The sequence below is a fragment of the Bufo gargarizans genome, chromosome 3 (assembly GCF_014858855.1).
Source record: "Bufo gargarizans isolate SCDJY-AF-19 chromosome 3, ASM1485885v1, whole genome shotgun sequence".
Classification (NCBI taxonomy): Eukaryota; Metazoa; Chordata; class Amphibia; order Anura; family Bufonidae; genus Bufo; species Bufo gargarizans.
The window spans coordinates 363,762,337-363,790,182 of record NC_058082.1 but is presented as its reverse complement, the minus strand read 5'-3'; the positions used below and the strand labels follow the sequence as shown (position 1 = coordinate 363,790,182).

Below are 27,846 nucleotides of genomic sequence, written 5' to 3'. Positions count from 1 at the left end.
CAAAACCCACACCACAGCATGGCCAAGATGTGCTGGGATCTGCAGCGGATCCACCACCTATGAACATACAGTCAGAATGTGGTGAGGGAAAAATAACAAAGCGAAACCCCTGCGTCCTTATATCCAAAATATATAGTGTCGAGTGGCGAGCATCCTGCACAGATCTCAGTGGCAGAGGAGTAACACAGCGTCATAACAAAGAGCCGTAGTCTGGCCGCCAGTAGCTCAGCCAAGTGCAAACGCCGCATCCGCAAAGCAATTGCGTCACCACCACGTGACCCGGAAGTGACGCCACTTTGATGCGCGTTTACCGTAATGTAAACACTCTAGGCGCGCTAAAGGAAAAATTCCCACAATCCTTTTGTGTGGTTCATGTGCCCTTACTCAACATGGCCGCCACAGAATCGAGATACGTCGAAGATGGCGCATCTGCAAACGCGCCACAGTCCCCGCCCCTTTCCTGCTTTCAGGGCGCGCTCCAGCTGCATCTCCCGGATCAATTCTCCGACGACGACATGTCTGCCAGTAGTCTCCTGGAACCGGTACCGAGATGACCCCGCCCTTCCTGTTTCTCACCGAATCCCGCACCCCCACATCCCCGGCCTATCATTCTTGGACCCCCCCTTCCCCCGTCTCCTTGTGCTGTCCTCCTCGTTCTCTTCCCATCATGTGTCAGACACTGCCCTGCTCCTCTAGGGTCCTCTTCCCCAGGGGTAGCGCTGACCGTCTCCCTGTAGATGCCCCAGTGTGTGGTGTAGTCGCCCATTCCTCTTCCATCTCTCCCTCATCACCACCCTCCCTTGGCGCACACTCTCCACCCTCTGCTGTTTCTTACCCTCTCTGCCTGCTTTTTGTTCTTTCTTTTTATACTCGCACCGCCCTCTTCTTTTTTTTTTTTTTTCCTTTCTTCTTCCAGTCTCTCTGCCTTTTTGTTTTTCTCTCCTTTTCTGCTCTCTTTCTTCTGCTTTTCCCACACTTCCCTCTTCTGCTTTCCCTTTCCCTTTGCTTCCTGTAGGTCTTTTGCCATCTGACTTTTATTTCCTCCCCTCTTCTCATCATCCTTTATGTTCCCTTTCTGGTAATTTCTCTTTATGCTAAAATATTTGTTTTTTGTTTTTGTAGAGACCCAAAGGGCAAGGAAGCAAAGGTGAGAAGATTAATCTGCAGTGTGTTTATTTTCGTTAAGTTAGACACTTCCTGAGATTACATTAGTTTATTTTTTCCCCAATTAAACTGAAGGGGATTTTAGCCCCCTTTAAAATAGGCAAGGTAACATTTACATTTGGTATTGGTACCAGAGCCATCAGCTGCACCAGTGGTGACCTCATGATGACATGAGATCATTCATCTCCTAGTCTCCAGTGCATTAAGCCACAGGCAGGGTTCTCCATAGGAATTTAGCTGCAGCAGCCTCGGAGCATTGGGGCTGCCGCAGAGAATGAACAGTTCCCCTGATCACCACTTCCAGCATGTGCTACCAGGTATTTTACCTCTTGGTTGCTGTGGCCACACTTGACATTAGCACTGGGTGGCTGCTGTTGGAAATTGGGACTTAAGGAGTTAAAGGGTTCAGCCCTCCAGTTTAAGCTGCAATTAAGAACAGGTAAGTATTAACCTGCTAGATCTCGTCAGCTGATCACTGAGGCCAGTGTTGTTGACGTGACATCATCGCTGCCCCCCCTGTGCAGGAACTGGCAGGTAAGTACTTACCCTTCATTGCAGCTTGATCTATAGGGTTGTTCAGTTTCATCCTCGATCTGGAAAACAACTTTTAGCAAGGATTCTAACTGGAAAACTGCAAAATCCACATAAAACACTATGAACGTGCCCTTAGTGTTTTCTAGTTCCTAATCTTCAGTTTCATTTTATTTTTTTAGTACAACATGGATCTGTTCATCAGAAAGATGGAGTAAATGATGATGAGTTTGAGCCCTATCTGCATACACAAGAGCGCCAGGTAGGACATTCTTCCATCTGCTGGGCACCATGGCTAAACATTTGGTTGTCTGGGACGCCCAAGCAACACGTGAGTGGGAGTATCCCATCTAATAGTAGAACAACTGGATATGAAATAAGAAGCTACTGCCATCTCCATGCTCGTATATGAACACTAGTGTGGACAAAAACAGAAGGTACTTCCCTTAGCAACCAATCTCATCACTGCTGAAATCTGATTGGTTGCTATGGTCAGCATCTTTGGTTCTTTCCTCCCTTAGCTTTTATACATGAGGACCTTTGACTCTTATCCCCTTACCCACTGCACCCAGCAAACCTCAGACAGTCTCACAGGGAAACCTGACCTTGTTGCTTATAGCAACCAGTCGGCACTCTAGTTTCCTAATCAGCTGTGTAAGACTGAAAGTTGCTGTGGTAGGGCGATGTAGGCAACATGGCTAGCTTTCTGCTTCTGCCCCGTACACTGTCTAGTTTGTGGCGCCATGGCTGCCTGAATCATCTGATTGTGGGATGTCAGCCCTCCCCAATCTGATATTGATGACTTATCCTGAGAATACACCATCAATATCTGTAGCCCAGGCAACCTCTTTAACAAGATCCATTAAAAAAACACTGCTTTTCAGTGTATTTTTACCTGCATCTGAGAGACTGTTTTTTTTTCCATCAGCTTTTGATATTGCAAACCTCCCCCCCCCCCCCCCCCCAAAAAAAATAGAAAATACTCCATCACCCCACCAGAGATTCCACTATAGCAGTATGGTTTATAATCGCGCCGCCCCCCCCCCCCCCCCACAGGAGAAAGAGCAGAGGGAAATGTAATGTACATAGATAACCTTTACAATATTCTTATAGCATGTGTAATATGATACTTCCACTGAAATGCCCTATTCATTGACTAGTAATACTTTTTGTGGGATAACCTCTTTAATTTCTGTTTAATTCCAGAGTAATGGATACACTGCCTTGTCAGATTCTTACCTTCCCAGTTACTACAGTCCATCCATTGGATTCTCTTATTCTCTGGGTGATGCCGCCTGGTCTACTGGAGGGGACCCAACACCCACTATGCCTTTTCTTGCTTCCTATGGTCAGTTAGGTAGTGGTGAGCCACACTTTTTGCCAGATGCAATGTTTGGACCTCTAGGAAGTGCTCCTTTCTTGGGACAACCTGGATTCAACTTTTTTCCAAGTGGCATGGACTTTTCAGCCTGGGGCAGTGGAGGAAGTTCTCCAGGTGCATCTGCCCCTAGCTCTGGCTATGGTGGTAGTTATGCATATGCTCCCAGCAGCTTGGGAGGAGCGGTTTTGGATGGCCCAGCAAGTTTTGGTGGTGGTAAAGCTGTAGGCAGTCTAGAGCAAAGTATGGGAGCTTTAAAATTGGGAGAAGGAAATGGTATTAAAACTGGTGTGACCAGTTTGCCCCCTGCAACTATTGCTCCACCAAAACAGGCATCCTGGGCGGACATTGCCAGCAAACCAGCCAAGCCAAGCATTGGAAAGGCCCTTCCTCCACCAGTTAAGCAAAACATGGAAATTGGAACTTGGGACAACAAAGTACCCACAGCCAACCTTTGCCAGCTACCTTCACCTCCAGTCCTTCAGCAGCCAACTTCTATTATATCCTCTTCGTCACACGCTCCAGCTCGTTGGTCAGCACCTCGTAGCCGTGGTTCAGAGCAAGCCCTTGTATCACACACCTCAACAGACCCTCATCCTGTCCTGGAGAAACTAAGATCCCTTAATAACTATAACCCAAAGGACTTTGACTGCAACCCAAAATTTGGCCGAGTGTTTATTGTGAAGAGTTACTCAGAAGATGACATTCACCGTTCTATCAAGTACAATATATGGTGTTCTACAGAACATGGTAATAAACGTCTGGACGCTGCTTTTCGCTCCCTGAATGGTAAAGGTCCTGTCTATTTACTTTTCAGTGTTAATGGAAGTGGTCACTTTTGTGGGGTGGCAGAAATGAGATCTGCTGTGGACTATAATACTTGTGCAGGTGTGTGGTCTCAGGACAAGTGGAAGGGCCGATTTGATGTGCGTTGGGTGTTTGTGAAGGATGTACCCAATGGTCAATTACGACACATCCGGCTAGAGAACAATGAGAATAAGCCGGTTACCAACTCTCGAGACACACAGGAGGTTCCTCTAGAAAAGGCCCGTCAGGTACTGCGAATCATAGCTAGCTATAAGCATACCACCTCCATATTTGATGACTTTTCACATTATGAGAAGAGGCAAGAGGAAGAGGATAGTACCAAGAAGGTAATCTTTTCTGATTAAAGTGAATCTTTTTATTGAGATTTATATATATTTTTTGTTCAACTCCTTACAAACATCCGCTATATGTGTATGGTGGGTGTCTGGTCTTTAAAGATGGCACCCATAGCTAATGTCTGCATTCGTTGGTAAAATGGCACTATTAAAAACTACAACTTGTCCTGCAAAAAACAAGCCTACATATGGCTACATCAGTATAAAAGGAAAACACCTACACCTCTTGGAAGGTGACAATTACCAAATGAAAAGAATCTCCCGGTCATTAAAGGGGTTTCCAGGCTTCTAATGTTGATGACCTATCCTCAGGACATCTGATACTCCCCGCCGATCAGCTGTGTGAAGGAAATGCACGCGCCATGCATGAGTGCCGTCTCCGATCTCTCTTCCTGCTCACTGCTGCTATGTCTATGACAAGCACGAAGAGAGACGGGAGACGGCACGTGCACCTTCTCTTCATACAGCTAATGGGCGGGGGTTCCGGGTGTCCGACCCCCGCTGTTCTGATATTGCTGACCTATCCTGAAGATAGTCTGGAAGAGTGAATCCTGGCTGATCTGTTTAACCCTTTAACCCCTTCAGGGCCAGGCCATATTATTTTTTTTTTCCCCCTTCAGGGCCAGGCCATTTTGTGCAAATCTGACATGTCACTTTATGTGGTGATAACGTTAAAACGTTTTTACGTATCCAGGCCATTCTGAGATTGTTTTCTCATCACATATTGTACTTCATGACAGTGGTAACATTGAGTCAAAATTTTATTTTTATTCTTAAAAAAAATTCTAAATTTACCAAAAGATTAGCAAATTTTAATTTCTCAACTTTTATAATGGATAGTAATACCTCAACAAATAGTCATTACTTTATTTGCATTCCCCATATGTCTACTTCATGTTTGGATCATTTTGTGATTGCCATTTTATTTTTTGGGGACGTTAGAAGGCTTAGAAGTTTAGAAGCAAATATTCAAAATTTCTAAAACCCACTTTTTCAGGACCAATTCGGGTCTGAAGTCACTTTGTGAGGCTTACATAATAGAAACCACCCAAACATGACCCAATTTTACAAACTACACCCCTCAAGGTATTCAAAACTGATTCTACAAACTTTGTTAACCCTTTAGGTGTTCCACAAGAATTAATGGAAAATAGAGATAACATTTCACTTTTTGGCAGATCTTGCATTTGAATCCATTTTTCCAGTTACAAAGCAAGGGGTAACAGCCAAATAAAACTCAATATTTATGGCCCTGACTCTGTAGTTTACAGAAACACCCCATATCTGGTCGTAAACTGCTGTACATGCACACGGCAGGGTGCAGAAGGAAAGGAATGCCAAACGGTTTTTGGAAGGTAGATTTTGCTGGACTGTTTTTTTGACACCATGTCCCATTTGAAGCCCCTCTGATGCACCCCTAGAGTAGAAACGCCAAAAAAGTGACCCCCATTTTGGAAACTACAGGATAAGGTGCAGGTTTGTTGGTACTATTTTAGGGTACATATGATTTTTGGTTGCTCTATATAATATTTTTTGTGAGGCAAGGTAACAAGAAATAGCTGTTTTAGCACAGTTTTTATTTTTTGTTATTTACAACATTCATCTGACAGGTTAGATTATGTAGTATTTTTATAGAGCAGGTTGTCACGGACGCGACAATAATTTTTTATTTTTTTTGTCTTGGTTGTTTGTTTTACATAACAAAGCATCTCTGAAAGCTGTAGTTTTATTTATTTTTTGGGCGACTGTCTTGTGTAGGGGCAAATCTTTTTTGGGGGGATGAGATGACTGTTTGTCACTATTTTGTGGTGCGTATGACTTTTTGATCGCTTGCTATTACACTTTTTGTGATGTAAGGTGACAAAAAAAGGTGACCTGAGGGGTTAGGTCATGTGGTATTTTTATAGAGCCGGTCGTTATGGACGTGGCAATACTGAATATGTATAATTTTTTACACAATAAAATCATTTTTGATACAAAAAATTTAATGTTCTAGTGTCTCCATATTCTGAGCCACTATTTTATTTTTTGGGGCGATTGTATTAGGTAGGGGCTCACTTTGTGCGGGATGAGGGGACGGTTAGATTGGTACTATTTTGGGGGGCATACGCCTTTTTGATCGCTTGGTGTTGGCTTTTTTATTAGTTTTTATTTTATTTTTTCACTGTGTTTACCTGAGGGGTTAGGTCATGTGATAATTTTTATAGAGCTGATTGATATGGACGCAGCGATACCTAATACGTTTTTTTGTTTAATCCCTTAAAGGGGTTGTCCGGGTTCAGAGCTGAACCCGGACATACCCTTATTTTCACCCCGGCAGCCCCCCTGAGCCTAGCATCGGAGCATCTCATGCTCCGATGCGCTCCCGTGCCCTGCGCTAGATCGCGCAGGGCACAGGCTCTTGTGTTTTCAATAACACACTGCCGGGCGGTAACTTCCGCCCAGCGGTGTGTTCGGTGACGTCACCGGCTCTGAGGGGCGGGCTTTAGCTCTGCCCTAGCCGTTTTACTTCCTGTCCTAGCTTCCTGTCAGCCCCATAGAGAGCCCCGGTACGTCACCGGAACTCAGAAAAATGCCTTTGCCCTGTGCAATTTAGCGCAGGGCAAAGGAGAGCATCGGAGCATGAACAGCTCCGATGCTCATGTCAGGGGGGCTGCCTGGGTGAAAATGGAGGTATGTCCAGGTTCAGCTCTGAACCTGGACAACCCCTTTAAGGACCCGCGCCGTACATGTATGGTGTGGCTGATCTGGCAGGAGCTGTGCCCACCCGATCAGCGGCACGGGTCCAGCAGTCACTGATAGCCAGATCCCTGCTGTATTCGCCGACATCGGTGAAAACACCGATGCTTGCGCATTAACCCTTGCACTGCCACGGTCAGCACTGAATGTGTGGTATCCTACCAAGCGATCAAAAAGTTGTATGCCCCCTCAAAATGGTACCAATCGAACATCACCTCATCCCGCAAAAAATGAGACCCTACCTAAGACAATCGCCCCAAAAAAACTATGGAGACTCTAAAACATATATTTTCTTTTTTTTTTTTTTTTTTTTTTTTTTTTTTTTTTGTTTAAAAAATGCTTTTCTTGTGTTTTTAAATGTAAAAATAAAATTAAAAAAGTAGACATTATTGGGTATCGCCGCGTCCGTAACAACCTGCTCTATAAAAATACATACGTGACCCTAACCCCTCAGGTGAACACCGTAAAAAAGAAAAAGAAAAACTGTCAAAGCTTTTTTTTTTTTTTTTTTTTTTTTTTGGGTCACCTTACATCACAAAAAGTGTAATACCAAGCGATTAAAGTCATACGCACCCCAATCAAACTGTCATCTCATCCCGCGAAAAATGAGACCCTACATAAGACAGTCGCCCAAAAAAAAAAAATATGGCTTTCACAATATGGAGACACTAAAACAATAATTTTTTTCAAAAATGCTTTATTATGTAAAACTGAAACAAACAACCAAAAAAGTAGTCATATTTGGTATTGTCATGTCCGTAACAACCTGCTCTATAAAAATACCACATGATTTAACCTGTCAGATAAACATTGTAAATAACAAAACATAAACAATGGTGCCAAAACAGCAATTCTTTGTTACCTTGCCTCACAAAAAGTGTAATATAGAGCAACCAAAAATCATATGTACCCTAAAATAGTACCAGTGCTATATTTTTATGAAAAAAAAATATAGCACTGTAAATCTGATGGGCAGCAATATATAACTGAGCTAAGCAAGTTTTAGGTAAAAAAATTATATTACGGTATATTTCCTCATTTCCCTGGTTCTCTTATGGCCCTTTGCCTGCAATAACAACATTCTGTGAGAGGCCCCCCTCCCCCCCACAGCAGCATGTTGTATGTGTAGGACTACAAGTCCCAGCTGTACAATGACATTGCTGATACACACAGGATCTTCTCTCTACCTAGTAGTCCTTTCATTTGCCTAGTTAGGCCTCATGCACACGACCATTCTGTTTTTTTGCAGTCCGCAAATTGCAGATCTGCAAAACATGGAAGCCGCCCGTGTGCCTTCTGCAATTTGCGGAACAGAACAGATGGCCCAAGGTAGAAATGCCTATTCTTGTCCGCAAAATGGACAAGAAGAGGACCTGTTATATTTTTTTGCGGGGCTACATAACGGAGCAACGGATGCGGACCAGAACAACGGTCGTGTGCATGAGGCCTTAGAAACGTACAAAGAACAAAAAATAACTTGGACAACCCCTTCTGAAATTATCCCAGTGAAATCTGTCCTCCAAAAACCATATAGCGTTCTTTTCCTTCTGCGCCCTGCCGTGTGCCCATACAGCGGTTTACAACCACATATGGGGTGTTTCTGTAAACTACAGAATCGGGGCAATAAATATTGAGTTTTGTTTGGCTGTTAACCCTTGCTTTGTTAGTGAAAAAAATGGATTAAAATGGAAAATCTGCCCAAAAAGTGAAATTCTGAAATTTTATCTACATTTTCCTTTAATTCTAGTGGAACACCTAAAGAGTTAACAAAGTTTGTAAAATCAGTTTTGAATACCTTGAGGGTGTAGTTTCTAAAATCAGGGCCATTTATGGGTGGTTTCTATTATGTAAGCCTCACAAAATGATTTCAGACCTGAACTGGTCCTTTTTAAAGTGGGTTTTGGAAATTTTCTGAAAAATGTAAAGATTTTCTTCTAAGCCTTTTAACGTCCCAAAAAAGAAAATGTAATTTACAAAATGATCCAAACATGATTATGTGGACATATGGGAAATGTAAAGTAATAACTATTTTAGGAGGTATCACTATCTGTTTTAAAAGCCAAGAAATTGACATTTTTCAAATTGCTATTTTTTTTAAATAAATTTGGTATTTGTTTTAATAAATAAATATGAAATATTTTGACTCAAATTTACCAGTGTCATGAAGTACAATATGTGACAAAAAAAAAAATGAATCTCAGAATGGCCTGGATAAGTAAAAGTTTTTAAAGTTATCGCCACATAAATTGACACATGTCAGATTTGCAAAAAATGGCCTGGTCCTGAAGGGGTTAATCTGTCTTAGTTATCTGCTTATTTTTCTTAAATCTTTATTTTCTCTCATCTTGGATGATATTTTGGGGCATTGGAACAGATTACTCAAGTTACAATGGTTTCAACCTACAATGGTCATCCAGGAACCAATTAATATTGTAACTTGAGGGACCACTGTGTGTATGTGTAATATATATTAGTTGGAAACAGGTTAAGGACATATATTAGTACGGACCCATGAACGCAAACCATTTATTTTATTTTTTTTCCTTGTCCGATCCGCATTTTGTATGGGTCGGATGCGAACCCATTCCCTTCAACAGGGCCACAAAAGATGTGGACAGCACACCTGCAAAAAAAGAAAATGTCCTATTGTTGCCCATTTTATGGACAAGGATAGGACTGTTTTACGGTTGCACCAGGTATCGACCATTTGATACTTAATCGATACTTTTGTACCCGGATCGATCCTATACCGGGATTTGCTATTTTCTGATACTAGGCTGCGCTACTGCTTCTGAGTGCCCGCCATCTTTAAAGACCCCAGATTTAGGATGTCAGGAAAGGGTTAAAGGGAACCTGACAGCATCGTTTACCATATTCAACTAATTATATGGTTCTGTCAGTTACATCACAGCAAAATCATTATTTTTCAAGACTGTCTGTTTTGACAGTTATATATAATTACAGGTTAAAATAGTACCTTGTTATTTGTAAATGAGCGATCTTGGGGTCATCAGGGCTTCTCCTTACACTTGCCGAGTCACCGCCATAAGCATTCCCGTCTCACCTTTGTCTGCACCAAATGATCCCCGGCGTATCTGAAATCTGGCACATGCCCCAAATGTTCTGTTTCCCTTCTTTCCTGACATGCGCAATTCATGAAGCCGGGTATATGCACCACAACTTATGTGCATGAGAGAAGGAAAACTGGGTGTGAGGTTCTGTTTAACATTGTAATTATCAAACTACAGAGCAGACAATTTTGGAAAAGACAGCAATGATTTTGCTGACATGTGATCAACAGAACCATTTACGGTACTGTATTTTTTGGACTAAAGACGTACCTAGGATTTGGAGGAGGAAAATCAAAGGCCAAAATCGGACCCCCTATTTTATTTATTTTTTTTATCAGACTTAAGATCAGACTAATAGTGGTCATTAGCATTCGGACTGTAAGATGAACTGCCACTTCCCCTCATGTCCAAAAAATACGACAATTAGTTGAATATGGCAGAGAGTAAAAGATAAAATAGTAAAAGCTAGATCAATTTGGTATCGCTATAATTGAACGCTGTAAAAACAAAATCCAAAAAACGTTCTTCCTGTTCTTTTCAGTTACAAGATATTGTACATTAAAGGCTATGTACACCTTCGGAGGCAATTTTTGTTTGATTGCATGTTACAAATTTTTGGCTGAAAATTTTATTTTTAATTGGCCTTTATTAAAAACTAGCTGAAGGACCCGGCTTCGCACGGGTATATTTAATCTATTTCATTTAAAGTTTGTGTGTGTCGTTAAGATATCGACAGTATCTACTATAAGGGTTCTTTCACACAACCGTTTTTTTTTTTTTTTACAGGCTGTTTTTTGCGTTCCGTATACGGTCCATATGCGGAACCATTGATTTCAATGGTTCCGCAAAAAAAGGAATGTACTCCGTATGCATTCAGTTTCCGGTGTTCCGTTGAAAGATAGAACATGTCTTATTATTGCCCGCAAATCACGTTCCGTGGCTCCGTTCAAGTCAATGGGTCAGCAAAAAAACGAACACATATGGAAATGCATCCGCATGTCTTCCGTATCCGTTCCGTTTTTGCGGAACCATCTATTGAAAATTTTATGCACAGGCCAATTTTTTCTATGTAATTGCTGTATATGCAATACAACGAAAACAAAAAACAGAACGGTTCCGTGAAAAATCGGACCACAAAACACTGAAAAAGCCATACGGTCGTGTGAAAGAGGCCTAACAGTGACATTCACAGTAACTTCCGGTTTTAGGCCGGACAGTCCGGCTTTCAGACTCCCTGTCCTCCATCTGGCGCACTGTGCTGTCTGAGCGTGAGTTGCAGGGAGAAAGTCACCATCCCTCCCACCCCTTCAGCTGACAGAAGTTTGTTTATTTTTTTTTATTTTATTTTTTCAATACCCATCGGCTGCGGAGGGGGTGTGTGGCCTAACCAGGTCAGGGGCATGGCTTAGTGCACCTGAGTAGGTGGGGGTTAAGTCCGTCTTTTGAGGGTGGAATAAATGGCCACCCTACCTGCCCCCTTAACTCTGACCTCCACAGCACTCCGCTTCCTTTGTCAGTGTCATCCACAGCGCCCTGCCCTTTTTAAAGCTGACCTACAGCAATGAAAAAAAAGGGCTTGGTTGTTATGGAAACCTGGTGTAAAACTGTGTGTATGTGGAGACCAAGAGCATGCAAGCTTCTATTGGCTAATGTAGGTCATGTGATATGCCATATTTACATTTTTGGGGAATATCTCAGGAACGGTACGTCCTAGAGAGCTGAAAACCGGTCTAGAAACCTCCCCGAACACCTGATGTACCTGTGTGCCAAATTTTGTGATTGTAAATGTGACGGTGCGGATTCCTTTAGCGGACATACACTCAGCTTTATATATTAGCTATTGAGCCATTCTGTCACAAAGGGTTAACTTTTTCTGGCTGTGTGACTGGTACTTTCACTTTGTGGTTATCTAAAAAACCTTATCTTTTAAACTACTGAGAGGTCATAAACACTTACTCAAGCCAAATTCTTATCAGTAAGATGAGAACTGAGCTATGTGTTTGTCAGAGAGCAGAGATGAGGACTCCTTCTGCTCCTGGTCTGACGGAAAATACAGAAAATCCAAAGGGTGCTTCTAGAGCATGTCAGCTCTGTACAGAAAAAGGATTCCATATTTTTAATAAAGACTAATTGAAAAAAATGACTTTTTAGCTCAAAATAATTATAATGCAAAAATAAAATAAAAAAATTCCCCCAATGGTGTACATAGCCTTAGGCCTCTTGCATTTTGCGGTCCCCAATGCACGGGCAACATCCCTGCGGCGGCTGGGACGTATCGAGACCCATTCAACTTGAAAGGGTCCGTGATCCATCCGCACCGCCCAAAAAAATAGAACGATTTAATTTATATTTTTTGCGGTGTGGAGGCACGGACAGAAACACCACGGAAGCACTCCGTAGTGCTTCCGCGGGGTTCTGATCCGTGCTTCTGTTCCGCATCCATGATGCGGAGTGCACACGGGCCGGTGCCTGTGTATTGTGGACCTGCCGGAATACAACTATTGCTACAAAATGACGTTAAAGGAAAAAACTAAAAGTGACCCTGGTGCTTAATCAATTAACATAGATAACCACGCCCACTTTCCCTCCCACTTTTCAAAACTGGAATGAGTGGTGTAAGAGTCCACTCACACATCCGCAATTTCGTTCCTCATTTTGAAGAACGGAATTGCGGACCCATTCATTTCTATGGGGCAGCACTATGTGCTGCCCAGATCCGGAATCGCGGATCCGGAATCGCGGATCCGTACTTCCAGGTCCGCAATTCCGTTCCCGAAAAAAAAAATAGAACATGTCCTATTCTTGTCCGCAATCGCGGACAAGAATAGGCATTTTCTAATAAGTGCTGGGGATGTCCGTATTTTGTGGATCCGCAAAACAAACACACGGACGTGTGAATGGAACCTAAAAATGCAGCAAGCGCAAGTAGTGTTCTGCGACTCACTGAGGTTACTTCACAACTACTCTGACAGCAAAATTCTGGAGTGTAGGTTGTGATAAATTCCCCCTGTGACTACTTTAAGAATCAAGGGTTGTTTGGCAAGCATGCCATATATATATATATATATATATATATATATATATATATATATATATATATATATATATATATATATATATATATATAATCTCACATCAAGAACATCCTTTTAAATAACCATGTTTTACAATTCATGTATTACATTTGCATATATAGACAATTATTATCATTTTTTCATTTTACTTTTTATGTTTAATAACATATGAAAATCCTAGTAAACCCCCCCCGAACTTCACCCCCCCCCCCCCCAAACACCTGCCGCTCATGTTATAATCATGAATGTACAAGTAATAAAAAACTTCAGCTTTTACTACCCATACACTGTGTACCATCTCCCCTATATCTCAAGTTTACCCAGCGTACCTTTAACCTTCGCCTCTAGGTGCCATTTTGTTTGTACAAAGGGAGACATCAGTTCCTCTATTTCCTCCCCTGTTAATGCATGTTCCACTAATCTCCTCCATTTTTTTAAAATAAACTTTGCCACCGCTTTCTCTCTGCATTTACCAGCTTCCAGGCGTTCCATATATAATATCTTTTTCACCAAACCTATAACCTCATCCTTGGTAGGGAATGTATTTAACAGCCAATGACGTAGCAGGCATTTTTTGACCGCCATAAGTACTATATGTACTCCGGGTTCTGCTATACCTCTCCCTTGGGATTCATCTTGATCCACTGGGATGTAATGGAAGATACATTGCTGGGGCTCTGCTTTCACCTCTATGTCCCACACTTCTTTTATGAAGGAGATCATCTCATCCCACAGTGGCATTGTTCCCAAGTCATCAACATTGTCTGGCAACCCCTTATATCACTGAGCTTACGAATGCCTTTCTCCCTCCAGCTTTTGAACATCCTATTTTCTCTTCCCTGTGGGAAGGCCGAGAGGGACCACAGGGGCATCTGGGGTGACACCTATATCGGCAACTTATACATTCTCCTAATTGCTTTCCATGTCATAATGGTGTCCCTGAGCAATATGGAATGCTTAATGTTTGTTGGTAGATCTCTAAGCCTGGTATGCATCAGGGTCACTAGGTCCCAAGGTTGCGCCAATTCACGTTCTATCCTGCCTGCCGAAAAGTAGTCAGTATTCCACACCCAGTCTCACATGTCGGAACAGAGCTGACAGATTATAGAGTCTAATATCTGGCATTTTCAAGCCCCCGTCCCACTTTTATAAACATTAATTTTTTTGTACGCTATGCAAGGTCTTTATTTATTTCTTCCAGAGGAATGTCACAAAAGCTGATTGTAGTTTCTGTATATCTACATGCTTTGGGATCATCTGCAGCGGGTACAACATCTTGGGGAAACTGACCATTTTTATTAGGCACGCTCTCCCTGTCAATGATAATGGTTTTTCCTTCCAGTTATCAAGCTCCTTGATAATCTTGCTAATTAACAGTGGGTAATTTAAAGTATAGATTGAAGATGCAGTTCTACCTATTTTGATCCCCAGGTACGTTATATATTCCTTTCTCATCTCTACTCCAAGTTGGGACATATTTAATTTGTTATGGTCCCCCAAAAGCAAAAGTTGACTCTTGGATACATTTATTTTGTACCCCGTTACACCACTATACTTTTGGAATGTCTTGAGTAATGACTGTAAATGTAGATCTGGCAATCTCGTATAAATTAATAGGTCATCAGCAAAGCACGTGAGTTTCAGCACTTCTTTGCCCACTTTAATCCCTTCATGTATATCAGATCGTATGAGATATAAAGCCAATGGCTCCAGAGCTAGGTCAAATAATAAGGGCAATAATGGGCATCCCTGTCTCGTTCCTTTATTAAGTCGAATCACATCTGACAGAAAACCCGGGACGTGTACCCTCGCTTGCGGGGCTGCATATAGAGCTGTGATACAGTTCCGGAAATTACCCCTTAAGGCCATTGTGTCCAGAACATCATCAAGCCATTGCCAGCTGACCTTGTCGAATGCCTTAGTGGCATCCACTGCCAGGAGGGTATGCAAGCTATTCGGCATTCCCCCCTACAAACTATCCTGCACTGCCAGGACCTTTCTAATATTTGTTACAGCCGAACGGCCTTTAATGAAACCCACCTGATGGTCCCCGATGATATCCGGCATAAGTAACACCAGTCTGTTGGCCAAGATTTTAGAAGCCAGCTTTAAATCCTGATTAATCAAGGATATCGGTCTGAATGAATCCGGAATTGTTAAATCTTTTTCTTCTTTAGGAATAAGTTTAATGTACACTGTTACCAGAAGGCGGTATTCTTCCCCCCTGGATCACCCCATTGAACAAAGCAGCCAGCACTGATACGATCTCTGGTCCTAGCGCTTTGTAAAATTCAGCTGGAAACCCGTCGGGGCCTGGTGACTTCCCATTCTGTAGAGATTTGACAGTCTGCACTATTTCAGCCTCCATTATTTCTGCATTGAGACTAGCTAACGCCTCGTCTGACAATGTCGGGAGTCGTACCTTCGCTTTGTCATAAGACTCTTGAGAACACATAGCTGTGAAATAGTTTTTCATAATTTCTACCATCTTTCCAGGGTGGGTGTGCAGAACCCCTTTTTCATCTCTAAGAGGATAAAATTGTACAGGTCGTGTAGATTTCTTTTTTTAACTGGAAAGTTTACAGCATGTACATCAAATCTATCCATGGGCTGCCATTCACTTCCCTATTGAAAGCATTGGTCTCCTGATCGCCATTGGCTGCCCTTGCCCAACACCCACACAGATTCCGAAAGAATTTTCAGCATTAGTGCTTGTACATACAGAGACCCCGTCGCCTCTCCTGACATGTCTGTGTTAGTAACTACTTGCATTCCCCATGGCATAATAATTCTGAATAATTTTTCTGCAACACGTGAAGGCACCCCATCTGTATTGTTATCCGTCTTAAAAATGTATGAATCAATTGGATGTTACCAATTCCTGTGCCAAAGGGTGTGTCTGCCTCTGGCAGCACTGATTGGACAGTGTCAGGCTGCAGGGACATGCTGCTGATGACACCCGGTTAGCAATTTATGCAGTAACTTCTAGTAGGAATAAAAGAGGAACTGCACAGTATGGTTTCATAAAAATAAATCCTACAGAATTATTTCCATTGGAAATACTGTTATTCAGTAAAATGGACATGTCAGGAGTGGTGAAGAAAAGGCATAGTGTAAAACTGTAGTTGGGCCTTTATTTAATTAACTTCCATAGGTTTTTTTCTGAGTTGCATAAATCAGGCAGCAGTAAATAAATGGGCTACAATAATGAAAGAAGCGATCCTCCTTTTCTCCCCTTGGCACTCCAGTCCTCCCCATCAGCGTGTGCTTTCCTGATTTGCAGCTGATTTTCTGCATACCCAGTCACCACTGCAGCCAATTGCTGGCCTCAGCAGTGTCATCCCAGATCTAGCTAATTCCAGTCTGCCCTGAACATTGCTGCTGCAGCCAGGAATATAACGACAGTTGTGCAGGATCAGAGTGCAGCGCTGGAAGTGACAGGGGAGAAAAGGGGTTAGTATCACTTCTTATTTTAGACCATTTACAGTTGGTGCCCTACTTTTTATTTAACTCATACATTCCCTTTAAATCCCACAATGTGCGCTTGCACCTTGACTGTGATGTCCTAGGTGGGGCAGGCTGCATCTATAGGGCAAATTGTCGCCGCAGGTCATGACATTTCTCCCTGGCAAAATCTTGTATTGGTTCGCAACACAAAGAGCATTTTGGATGAGAATATGGTTGACTTAGGTTTAGGAAAGCCATAAACCATTTTTTAACCCCTTAACACACCACAATGTACGAGTAACTGTATGGCAACATGGTGGCATTTCATATGATGTATTTCAATGGTGTCGCAATGTGACTGTGATGCAACAGTCACACAAATCCATAAGTAGAATTTTTTTTATTTTTTTTTGCAACTGTCATGTCAGTCATAGGATGGCGCACTGCATCGACATTAAAATGCATTCTACAAAATGTCAACGTGTTGCCATGCCCTTACATGTACATGGTTGTACACCTGGTGCAAATGGATTGTGTGGAGCACCTCAGGAGCTGAGCCTGCTCCATACTTGGCAGATGCTGGCTGTTCAGCTATCGCCCTTCAATTTGTTTTGAATGGAGATAACTTCGAACCTGACTGTTTAATACGGGGAATGTAAAAAAATAAACGTTTTTTTTTTTTGTCACCACTTCACCCCCAAAATTGACATGATCATATGTATCTTAAGATAGTACCAATAAGAACAGCTCTTATATTTCAAAAATGGTTCTGTGTTTTTTATATATATACACACACATATACATATAAGTTTTCACTGTAATCATACTGATCCGCGAAACAGTTACGTACATTTTTTTTTTTTTTACCACAGTGAATGCCATAAAAACGAAACTGGAAAAATATCAGGATGGCTTTTTTTTTTTTTTTTTTTTTTTTTTTTTTTTAATCCACCTCACAATACAATTTTTTTACCTTTTTTTTTTTTTTTTTTTTAATTTATTTTTTCATTACATTGTATGGTGCAAAGTGATGTAGGAAAAAAAAGCCCTCATACGCTATTGATAAATGTATGGCTTGCACCAAAAGTTGCTATAAAGAGATTGGTCACTATCTATTGCGAACTGCACATGTGCTGGGAACAGTACAATACAAGCTTCTAGCAGTGTGCATTATTAAATCATCGGCGCCAATGTCCAGTGGTTAAATATGCCTAAGGCCTCATGCACGCGACCATATTTTCTGTGGACTGCAAAATGCATACAGATGACGTCCATGTGCATTCCATATTTTGCGGAATGGAACAGCTGTCCCTTAATAGAACAGTACTGTGAACACAGCCTAATTTATGCACTGCAATCCCAAAATGACCACTGATAGAGTCCTGTCCATCAGCGGCCTCCGTTCTTATCCTGGGGACGGACTGAGCAGTCAGGTTTTTTTTTTTTTTTTTTTTTTTTTTTTTTTTTTTGCTCTTATTAGTGTTATGCAGGATGACTTCCCTTTTTTTTTTCTCTTTATTATAGGTGGTTAAGAATTAGAAGGTCATCAGATGATCAGGTAAGCCTGTGACCTAAACATAGCCTTGTTTCACACTGCTGGCAGGCTGTTCCAACATAGAATGCCAGGAATCGGCATCTGCACGTGGTATTTGTCTGGCCGATTCTTGCTGGACCCATTATAGTTTAGTGGTGCCAGTTGGCATCTCGGTAGCGTCAGGCAATGATGGATCCGGCAGGCTGCGCCCAGCCCGAAGAGCTTGCCGGATCGGCAAACACAAATGTGAAACAAGAAGTAATCATTGGACAGTCTTCTGTTTTAATCTTGAACACTGGCCCCATTCTGACATTGTGACAGGATTCCAATTTTCTCTGGATTGGGTTAAAGCACTCATCCACCTTTTGAACTTCATTTTGCAGTTAAGCTGCTGAAATATATTGCAATAATAATTTTGTGATCATGAGTTACATCCTGTTTATAAAGAGCAGCATTTAGAGTTCGGCAAGCTTCAGAGCTGACATCGTCCTGGTGTCTGCACAGAGCTTGTAACCTTTACACCTGGCACAGTACCCTATGTATAGAAATGACTGCAGTGCACTATACAAGCTCACCTTCTTAGTGACTTTGCACCTTCCCATGCACAGATTCACAAGAAGCGATCCAGCACTTGGTAAAACAAACAGGTCGTAACTTTATTCCATCTTGATCAAAATGTAGTATCTACAAAGCATCCTATCGGCATACGCTTTTCAAACGCTGACCGTGTTCTTAATCATAGCTAGCAGCAGTTACCATGTCCAGTTAGGGCTCATTCAGACGGCCGTATGCTGTCCGCAAAAACGGATGTGTATTAGATGCTGTCCCATTCATTTCTTTTGGGGCCCTTTTCTTCCATTGCACGGCTCAGCTAAAAAATGAAACGTGTCCTATACTTGTCTGTAAAAATCGGGACATGGCCCTATTGAAGTCTATGGATCTGCAAAAAAACAGATCTGCATTTTTGCGGACAGCATACGGCCGTCTGAATGAGCCCTTTAATAAGAGAGAACTTTTATCTGCTCGTGATCAAAATACAGCGGCAACCTTCTCTAAATTATATTACATTTGCAGCACTCATTAATGTAGGTGTAACATAAAGCTATTAAAAAAAAACAGTAGTAAAAAGTCCATGCCTGCAAAAACACTTTCACATATAATTATATCAACTTTTTGATAAATTATTACAACACCCCTAAAGCTTATAGACAGGGAAAACACACCAACTACTTGATAAAGTGTGAACAGTGCGTTCAGCCTATTCAAGTGGAGCGCACTGAAACAGTGCTATAAAAAGTGTTACAAGCTTAAAATGAATAAAATCATTGGATCTTAATAACGAGGTTCTCTGGGAATGATTTAAAATAGCCACCAGCAACTTGTACTAGAATGTGCACCAGACTGGTTGCCTCCACTTGCAGACCAGCCTAAGTGGGTAAGGGGTGAGACCTCGCTGCACATTAAGCTCTGATACTTGCATATACTACATATTGGCAAGTTTTTCTGTCAGCCATGATGGTATTGGAGTGTAGTGAGGCCTCACCCCCAAGTGGAGGCTAGTCCTACTCACACTCCAGGACAGGCTGCTGCTGCTGCCACTTTTAAATCATTCCTGGAGAAACCATTTAAAGGGGTATTCTGAGTGCTGTACTCGGCTGTCTCTTGTGGATAGGGGTTAACCTCTCAAACCTGGAATACCTCTTTAATTTCCTGCTCAAATTGAGAACCTGTGGAAAGAGTGGAGCATTCAGGTCTCCAAGGAGAGTGTGCTATATGTAAGAAAAAGTTACGCTCAGGCTGGGGAAAGCCTATCTGTCAGACCTGTGTAATCAAGTTATTGGAGGATGAGGCCCCGTCTCTTATAACCAGTCTAAAACAGATGATCCGGGATGAAGTTAAAGAGTCAGTGAAGGAGTCGGTTAACAGCCTCTTGGGTCGCCCCAGCACCTCTGCAGCTGCCTCTATATCTGGAGGAAGAGGGAGACTGTCATCAGATGAATCCTTTGATCATGTAGCGGGAAGACTGTTTTTTCAGCCTGAGAATATTAACTCTCTGCTCAGGGTTGTCAGAGCCACCATGGGGTTAGACTATTATAAAGCGCCACAGTCTGTACGGGACTCCATGTTTGAGGGCCTGTGTCCCCAAAAAATGAAGGTCTTTGATGTACATAAAAATATTGCTGCTGTTATCAATAGGGAATGGAGTAGGCCAGATAGGAAAAATGTTATTCCCTCTTCCATAAAATGTAAATATCCATTTGATGAGGAAGTTTCTGCTTGTTGGGATAGGGCCCCGAAACTAGATGCTCCAATCGCCAAGATTTCCAAAAAAGCGGCCCTTCCCCTTGAAGACACATGCTCCCTAAAAAAAAACATGGATAGAAGGGGTGGAAATGTATTTAAAAAAAGAGCTGGGAAGCTATGGCGGGAGCTTTTTAGACCTGCCATTGTGGCCACTTCCATGGCTAGATCCCTAAAAATTTGGATGAAAGATTTAGAGAAACGCATAAAGGAAAGAACCCCTAAAGAGCAGTTGTCTTCCTTTCCCACTATTTTTAATGCCATAGATTTTCTAGCCGATGTGTCGGCAGATTTTGTTAAAATTTTCTGCTAGAGCTTCTGCCCTATCTAACTCAGCATGTGGAGCAATTTTGTTGAAGGATTGGAAGGGAGATTTTACCTCCAAGGCCAAACTATGCACACTTCCATGTCAGGGAGAATTTTTGTTTGGCCCTGTCTTGGATGATTTGCTCGAGAGGGCCTCAGACAGAAAGTAGGGGTTCCCTTCCACTAGTCAGCAACCTACTAAGAGACCATTCTGTTCTCAGTTAAATAAGGGTGGTTATAGGAGAAAGGAAGTGTCTAGGCAAACTTCAGGTGCTACCAGAAGGTCCAAGGGATATCTTTTTCCGGAGCAGAGGCCTCAAAGAAGCAGCCACAATGACGCCAGGACCCCGGTAGGAGGCCGGCTTTCTCACTTCGCAGAACAGTGGCAGAAGATATCAAACAGCCCATGGATAATATCCATCCTAAGCGAAGACTACAAGACAAGTTTTCAGAGGTTGCCGCCAGAAAGGTTCATTATAACAGATTATCGTTCAAGTCCTTAGAAACAGACGGCCATAGTTTCAGAGGTATCTTCCCTATTAGAAAAGAATGTTCTGTTGGAAGTCCCAGTGCAAGAAAGAACAGAAGGGTTTTATTAAACTCCTCTCTTTTTTGTTAAGAAGCCAAACGGCTCCTATGGTACTATAATACATTTTAAACTTCTGAACCAGTTTCTAGTGTACAAAAGATTTTGTATGGAAACTATCGAGTCAGTGATTTAAAAAAAAAATCTGTTTCTAAATTGTTTTATTGGGTGCCTGGATCTCAGGGGTGCCTACTACCATGTCCCTATACATCACAGTCGTAAAAAGTACCTAAGGGTAGCGGTTCTGTTGGAGGACAGGGTCCTGCACATGCAATTTCGGATGGGAATTTTTAGGATGGGATCTAAACATAGTGTCCAGTTTAATTCTGAGTCAGGTGTGCACCTTTTTAGTGATGACCCTAGATTCCACGTCACAGATGTGCCTGCTTCACCTTCACAAAGCCTGTCTAATCGGCTCCAGAGTTCAGTACCTGTTTTTCCATCAGTCCGTTTCCCTAAGAAAAGCCATGTCAGTTTTAGGGCTTATGACAGCTGCCATTCCGGGGGTGGAGTGGGCCCAGTTCCACTTGAGACCACTCCAACTGCGGATTCTGGAAGTCTGGGACAGGAGTCCTTTGTCTCTGGACTCGGAGATTTTATTTATTTTAAGCTTGTAACACTTTTTATAGCACTGTTTGAGTGCGCTCCACTTGAATAGGCAGACGCTTTCCTCGCAGGAGTTGTGGATGAATCTATCGAACCTCCAGGGGGGAGTTCAGTGGCAGAGACAAGATGTCTTACTCCTGACCACAGATGCAAGTCCTTACGTTTGGGGGGCTCATATAGAATCCCTCCTTCAGGGATCTTGGGATCTAGAGATTCAGTCCCAATCTCACAATTTCAGGGAGCTATACACCATCTGGATAGCCTTGAAGGAGAGTCTCAAAGTAATAAGAGGCAGGAATGTAAAAATGTATTCAGACATGACTGCGGTGGCATACATCAACAGACAGGAGGTACCAGATCCCCGAGTCTAATGTCCCTCAGTCAAAAGATCTTTTGTCTGGCAGAGGATTCTCGTTTGTCAATTTCTGCATCTGAGAGGAAGGGGCAATGTGACAGCAGACTTCTTAAGTCGCCATCATCTTCATCAAGGAGAATGGTCTTTGGACCAACAGATATTCAACAAGATAGTTTTCTTATGGGGTCTTCCAGTGACAGACCTCTTTGCCACCAAAATCAACAGGAAGGTAAAGAGGTTCTTCTCTCGTTTTCCAGAAGAGCATCCAACAGCGGTGGATGCTCTAGCTCAATCATGGAGGGAGGGACTTCTTTATGTTTTTCCCCCATTAAATTTATTGCCCAGAGTCCTGAAAAAGATGAGGGAGGAGAGTGCTCTAGTCATCATGATAGCTCCCTTCTGGCCCAGGCGTGTTTGGTTTTCCTGGCTTCGCAGAATGTCAGTTGCCCACCCCCCTTCTTGGGTTCTTCCAGTCTTCACGGGACATCTAGCTCAGGGTCCCATCCTTCACCCAGCGATAGAGAATCTTCATTTGACTGCCTGGCTTTTGAAAGACAGATTTTAAGGAAGAAGGGGTTATCAGAGGAGGTAGTCAACACTCTATTGGCAAGTTGCAAGAGAGTCACGTCCAAGATCTAATTACTTTTTTGGAGGGCTTTTTGTATATAAGCAAATAAACCAGTAAATGTCCTTGAAGAGCCCAATTTACCTCTAGTGCTAGATTTTCTACAGGAAGGTTGGAGGCGGAAGCTTAGGCCTAGTACTTTAAAGGTACAGATTTCTGCCTTAAGTGCTTTTTTTGAGTTCAAGCTGGCTGAGCACTCTTGGATAAAAAGATTTATAACGGCAGTCTCAAGGTTAGCTCCAGTCCATAGAGTTAATATTCCACCCACCATGGGATCTAAACCTGGTACTTTCTGCCTTTACCTTAGATCCCTTTGAACCCATTCAGGAGATCTCCATAAAGGTTTTAACATAAAAATTTGCCTTTTTACTAGCTATTACATCAGCTAGGAGAGTGAGATTTCGACCTTTTCTATTGAAATGCCGTATTTTGAATATTTTGGAGGATCGGGTGATAATTTCACCAGATCCTTCATTTTTACCAAAGGGGTCTTCTTCCTATCATCTTTCTCAGGACATCATCTTACCTTCAATCTGTGCCTCTCCAAAAAATAGGAAAGAATCAGAATTCCACTGTCTAGATGTTAGGAGGTGTCTATTGCAGTACCTGGAGATCACTCAACCTTGGAGATCTTTCGCTAAGCTTCTCATTTCCTTTCGGGGCAAAATAAAGGATTTGGCCGCTTCCTCCCAGACTATAGCCAGATGGATAAGGCAGGCTATTCATTTAGCATATTCCTCCAAGGGAGTTCCCCCGCCTACAGGATTTGGGGCCCACTTTACCAGAGCGGTCTCCATGTCCTGGGCAGAAAGGGCCTCGGCCTCCATAGAGCAAATTTGTAGAGCTGCCATCTGGAGTTCTTCTCACATGTTTTTTAGGCATTACAGGCTTCAGTTGCCCTCTAATGAGGGTCTAGTGTTTGGACGTAAGGTCCTTCAGGCAGTTGTCCCTCCCTAATCTGATCTCGCTTATAGATCCAAAGGTGCTGTCATAGGCGAGGGGAGAAATATGTGATTACACTTACCGGTAATCTTTTTTCCTTGAGCCTATGACAGCACCCATTTAATTCCCTTTTATAGTAACATAGTACATAAGGCCGAAAAAAGACATTTGTCCATCCAGTTCGGCCTGTTATCCTGCAAGTTGATCCAGAGGAAAAAAAAAAAAAAAACTGAGGTAGAAGCCAATTTTCCCCACTTTAGAGGAATAAAAAATTCCTTCCCGACTCCAATCAGGCAATCGGACTAACTCCTTTTATCAACGACCCCTCTCTAGTAGCTATAGCCTGTAATATTATTACACTCCAGAACTACATCCAGGCCCCTCTTGAATTCCTTTATTGTACTCACCATCACCACCTCCTCAGGCAGAGAGTTCCATAGTCTCACTGCTCTTACCGTAAAGAATCCTTTTCTATGTAAGTGTCTGGTAAGTGTAATCGCATATTTTCCGGACTAACCTCTTTAAGAACGCAGTCAGCGGCATTAACTAGGGCGGCTGATGGGATACTTTGCGGATGCTACATTTTAATCAAGATGAAATAAAGTTATGATCTTTGTTTTACCAAGTGTTGGATCGCTTCATGTTGAACTGTCTAAGCTGTTGCAAGATTGTTTTCAGTTTCTAGTGACAACCAGCAGAATTATGAACACAGTTCTGGACTATAATACAAGCAACAGGATCAGTAATGCGGAGTTCTCTAATTCTTGATTATAGCTCATACTTTTACTTCAGTGCTATTTCATTAGTTCTGCTGAAACAAAAGTTATCTCTAAACTGAACAAAAAGGGGGTAAAATGCCTTACAAACAGTATAGGGGAGAGTTATCAAAACTGGTGTGAAGTAGAACTGACTTAGTTGCCCATAGCAACCAATCGGATTCCACTTTTCATTTTTCACCGCTCCTTTTAGAAAATGAGAGGTGGAATCTGGTTGCTCTGGGGAACTAAGGAATTTTTCCTTTTGTACCAGTTTTGTATTTTTTCTGGCATTTCCCATAGACCTCCTTTATAGGAAAGAAAAGCAAGTAAAACATTGCGAGACAAAAAAAAAAATTCAACCCTAAAATGGCTTCTAAAAAAAAAAATGTATAGATATTTTTTCCAAGCTAAAAAAAATGCACCTTTAAAAAAAATAAAGTGTGGGTAGTAAGTATGGATATACTGCCCATCTGTAGCTCATAATCCACACTCTGAATGTTTTTGAGAAGGTAAACTTTTAACATGACCGTCAATAATATTATGTAATTCTCTAACAAAATAGAAAATGATAGATTTTTCTTGTACACCTATGGATATACTGTGGGAATGATGGAGACTTCTAAATTAGGGGAAGCAGTGATCGGGGGTAGGCTGCATTCATCAATTTGCTACATAAAAGTTTTCTAATTATGTAAGGATAGGAGTATACATTTTTCGTTTACAATCTCAATTTTCCTCTTTTTCAGGATTCTCATACAGGATTTATTCTCTACACTTTATGTGGAACCGAAAGAGCTAAGCAAGCAAATGTGTGATGAAAGTGTCAAGAACATACAAAGACTCGGGGTCAATGCCTCTGAATTGTACCCCTTTCGCCATTTTTCAGGGATTACGATAATATTGGATTTAATGCTGGGTTGCCGATCAGGACTGGATTTGTTCAGAAAATCCTATGTTCATTTATTTGTGTCTTTTTTATATTTTAGGCAGAAGCCGAAGTTTAATTTTTTGACAGTGTGGCAGAAGTCTTGCTTCTTATTTTCTTTTGCACCCCCTGGCCGCACCCAGTATGTATGTGTTTTGAGCGTACATGTTTTCTTTGTGTTTAAAGGGGTCGTCCATCCACCCAATTTTATGGAAAAAAAATAAAAATAAAAAAATGCTTACCACATTATACGCAAAGCAAAACTCGCCTTACTGATTCCCCCACCACTCCCGATTCAATACGTCCCTTGCTGGTGTTTGGTTCTACCATCTCCAATGGTAACATGTTGACATGAACATGTGACCGTTGTAGCCAGGGATTGGTTGTAGTAGTCACATGTCTGTGTGGACAGGTCATTGCTGGAGCAGGAAGAATGGAAACAAAGGGGGGACCCAGGAAGCGCCGAAGCAGTGGCAGGGAATCAGTAGCATGAATGCAACTTTTTTTTATTTTATCGCATTCTTAGCGGGTATTTTTCTTTTATTTAGCTGGCTGAACAACCCATTTACTAGGCTACATACTCACTACATGTAAACATGCAGCTGCTGGGAAGTAGTATGTCACGTTCACACAGTGCAGTTCTTGCAAGTCTTTTCTTTTATACCCATTTATTTAAGCTCCACTATTGTTTTTGTCCAAATGAAAAACTGCTTAGTGTAAACAAGGCCTATGACACTGGGACCACAATCTGGATTCTGCAAGTTCTTACCAAACTGCTAGCCTTACTCAAATAATTCTCTTTTCATATATAATTTTTTATTTTTTGTGAACGGGTATGTATGTCAGGATGACTCCATCTACGATGTGTTCTAAGTGCTCTCAACATAAGGTGTGGGTTTTCCTCCCTTTGGTGGGCTTTAGTTTTGCTCAGGGTAACAGCCTGACCTTCTCCCACTTCAGCCATCGATTAGAAAACATATGCCTTGTCTAAAAACGATTGGGAATGTGAACAAAAACTAATAGCTCCTCCAAGACTTGCATGAAGTATTCAAAGTTTTTCCAATATAGCTTCAGTGTTAGAAGGGATGGAAAGTTTATGGTTTTGAGGAATGTTATTTGCCATAGTTAAGCATGCGTGGCAAACTGAGAATGTCAAAGGGGGTTCTCTACTTTTAAAGTGGCTAACTCCAAATAATTTCTTATAGAGACACTTTGTTGTATGTCTTCAACCTAGTATTTCAATAGCTTGCACTTTCTAACAAAGCGGCAGAGGAGAGGCACGGCTGATTCAGTTTAGAACTGTTTTGGTTTGAGAAAAAAATCTAGCCAGTGACTTGGAAGCTGCTCACAGAAAGTATATGGCGCATGGTGAGGAGTCCCTCAACAGTATTATTGAGAATGAGGGCAGCCCAGATGGAGTAACCCGTATTAATTGCTTTCTAAAGATTGCGCACATCGGGGGAAATTTACACCGGTTTGATAAAGTAGAACTGGCTTAGTAGCCCATAGCAACCAATCAGATCCCACCTTTCATTTTCCAAAGGAGCTGTAAAAAATGAAAGGTGGAATCTGGTTGGTTGCTATGGGCAACTTGGCCAGTTCTACTTTAGCAGTTTGATAAATCTCGCCCACTTTTTTTTTTCTGTATTCTTATTTTGTGCTAAAGCCATTTTTCCAGTAAGTCTTTATTAAAAATGTGTAACCATTTGTCTTCTAGAGTTTGCATCTTTTCACATATACTACAGACTTCACAGTGAAATCAGTCAGAAGATCTCTCCGATGGATCCGATATGTATCTTTTTTTCTCTGCGTTCCTGAGAGCTCATAAAACATTAATTTAAGCTGAATTCTTATCAAAATAATGATCCATCTTGAAGGAGTGAAAGATATCAACGGCCTGCAGTATATGTGAAAAGATGCAGAAAACAAACAGATGTTTCACTTACAGAACAAGTACAATGCAATAATAAAAGTGCATTCAAAGGTATCCATAGACGTTAATGACCAATAACTGACAGGATTTATGTATTTAGGAATAAATTTCTCTATTTGTATTCATTTTGGATTCCACAATAGAAAAATATGTTTGAAGTGACAAAGCGACATTCCAGGAAAGAAGGATGTCTGAATGTAAAGACTCCTCTTACTGAGAGCCTATATTTTCATCAGCATTGTTCTGGTTATTGCTTGGCCTGTTACTCACCATTGAAGGCTATCTTTTTTGCTCCACCCAAAGTCTCATAGCCATCTCTCTATTTAGGATCTGGGAGGGGCTCTGCCTGTGTAGTTTGTAACATCTGTCATTTATGCTCCTGGAATAAATCTTATGTTTAATGCAGAA

The 27,846-nt window shown here is 41.8% G+C and overlaps 1 protein-coding gene across 2 annotated transcripts; it reads left to right on the top strand.

Annotated features, from left to right (window-relative positions):
- Positions 1-374: 374 nt before the first annotated feature.
- YTHDF2 (YTH N6-methyladenosine RNA binding protein 2) lies at positions 375-27,846 on the top strand. Of its 2 annotated transcripts, XM_044288008.1 has the most exons (6): positions 375-542; positions 1,123-1,147; positions 1,878-1,957; positions 2,902-4,227; positions 18,092-18,125; positions 25,327-27,846. In XM_044288008.1, the coding sequence occupies exons 1-5, from the start codon at positions 390-392 to the stop codon at positions 18,104-18,106; spliced, it is 1,599 nt and encodes a 532-aa protein (XP_044143943.1). In that variant the 5' UTR covers positions 375-389; the 3' UTR covers positions 18,107-18,125; positions 25,327-27,846. The 2 variants fall into 2 exon arrangements, with proteins under 2 accessions (XP_044143943.1, XP_044143942.1); XM_044288007.1 differs by lacking the exon at positions 18,092-18,125.

Coding starts and splice junctions, on each gene's coding strand:
- YTHDF2 (XM_044288007.1), top strand. CDS start 390: ATGGCCGCCACAGAATCGAGATACGTCGAAGATGGCGCATCTGCAAAC. Junction 1,958..2,901: donor TGCATACACAAGAGCGCCAG/GTAGGACATTCT, acceptor GTTTAATTCCAG/AGTAATGGATACACTGCCTT. Junction 4,228..25,326: donor AAGAGGATAGTACCAAGAAG/GTAATCTTTTCT, acceptor CCTCTTTTTCAG/GATTCTCATACAGGATTTAT.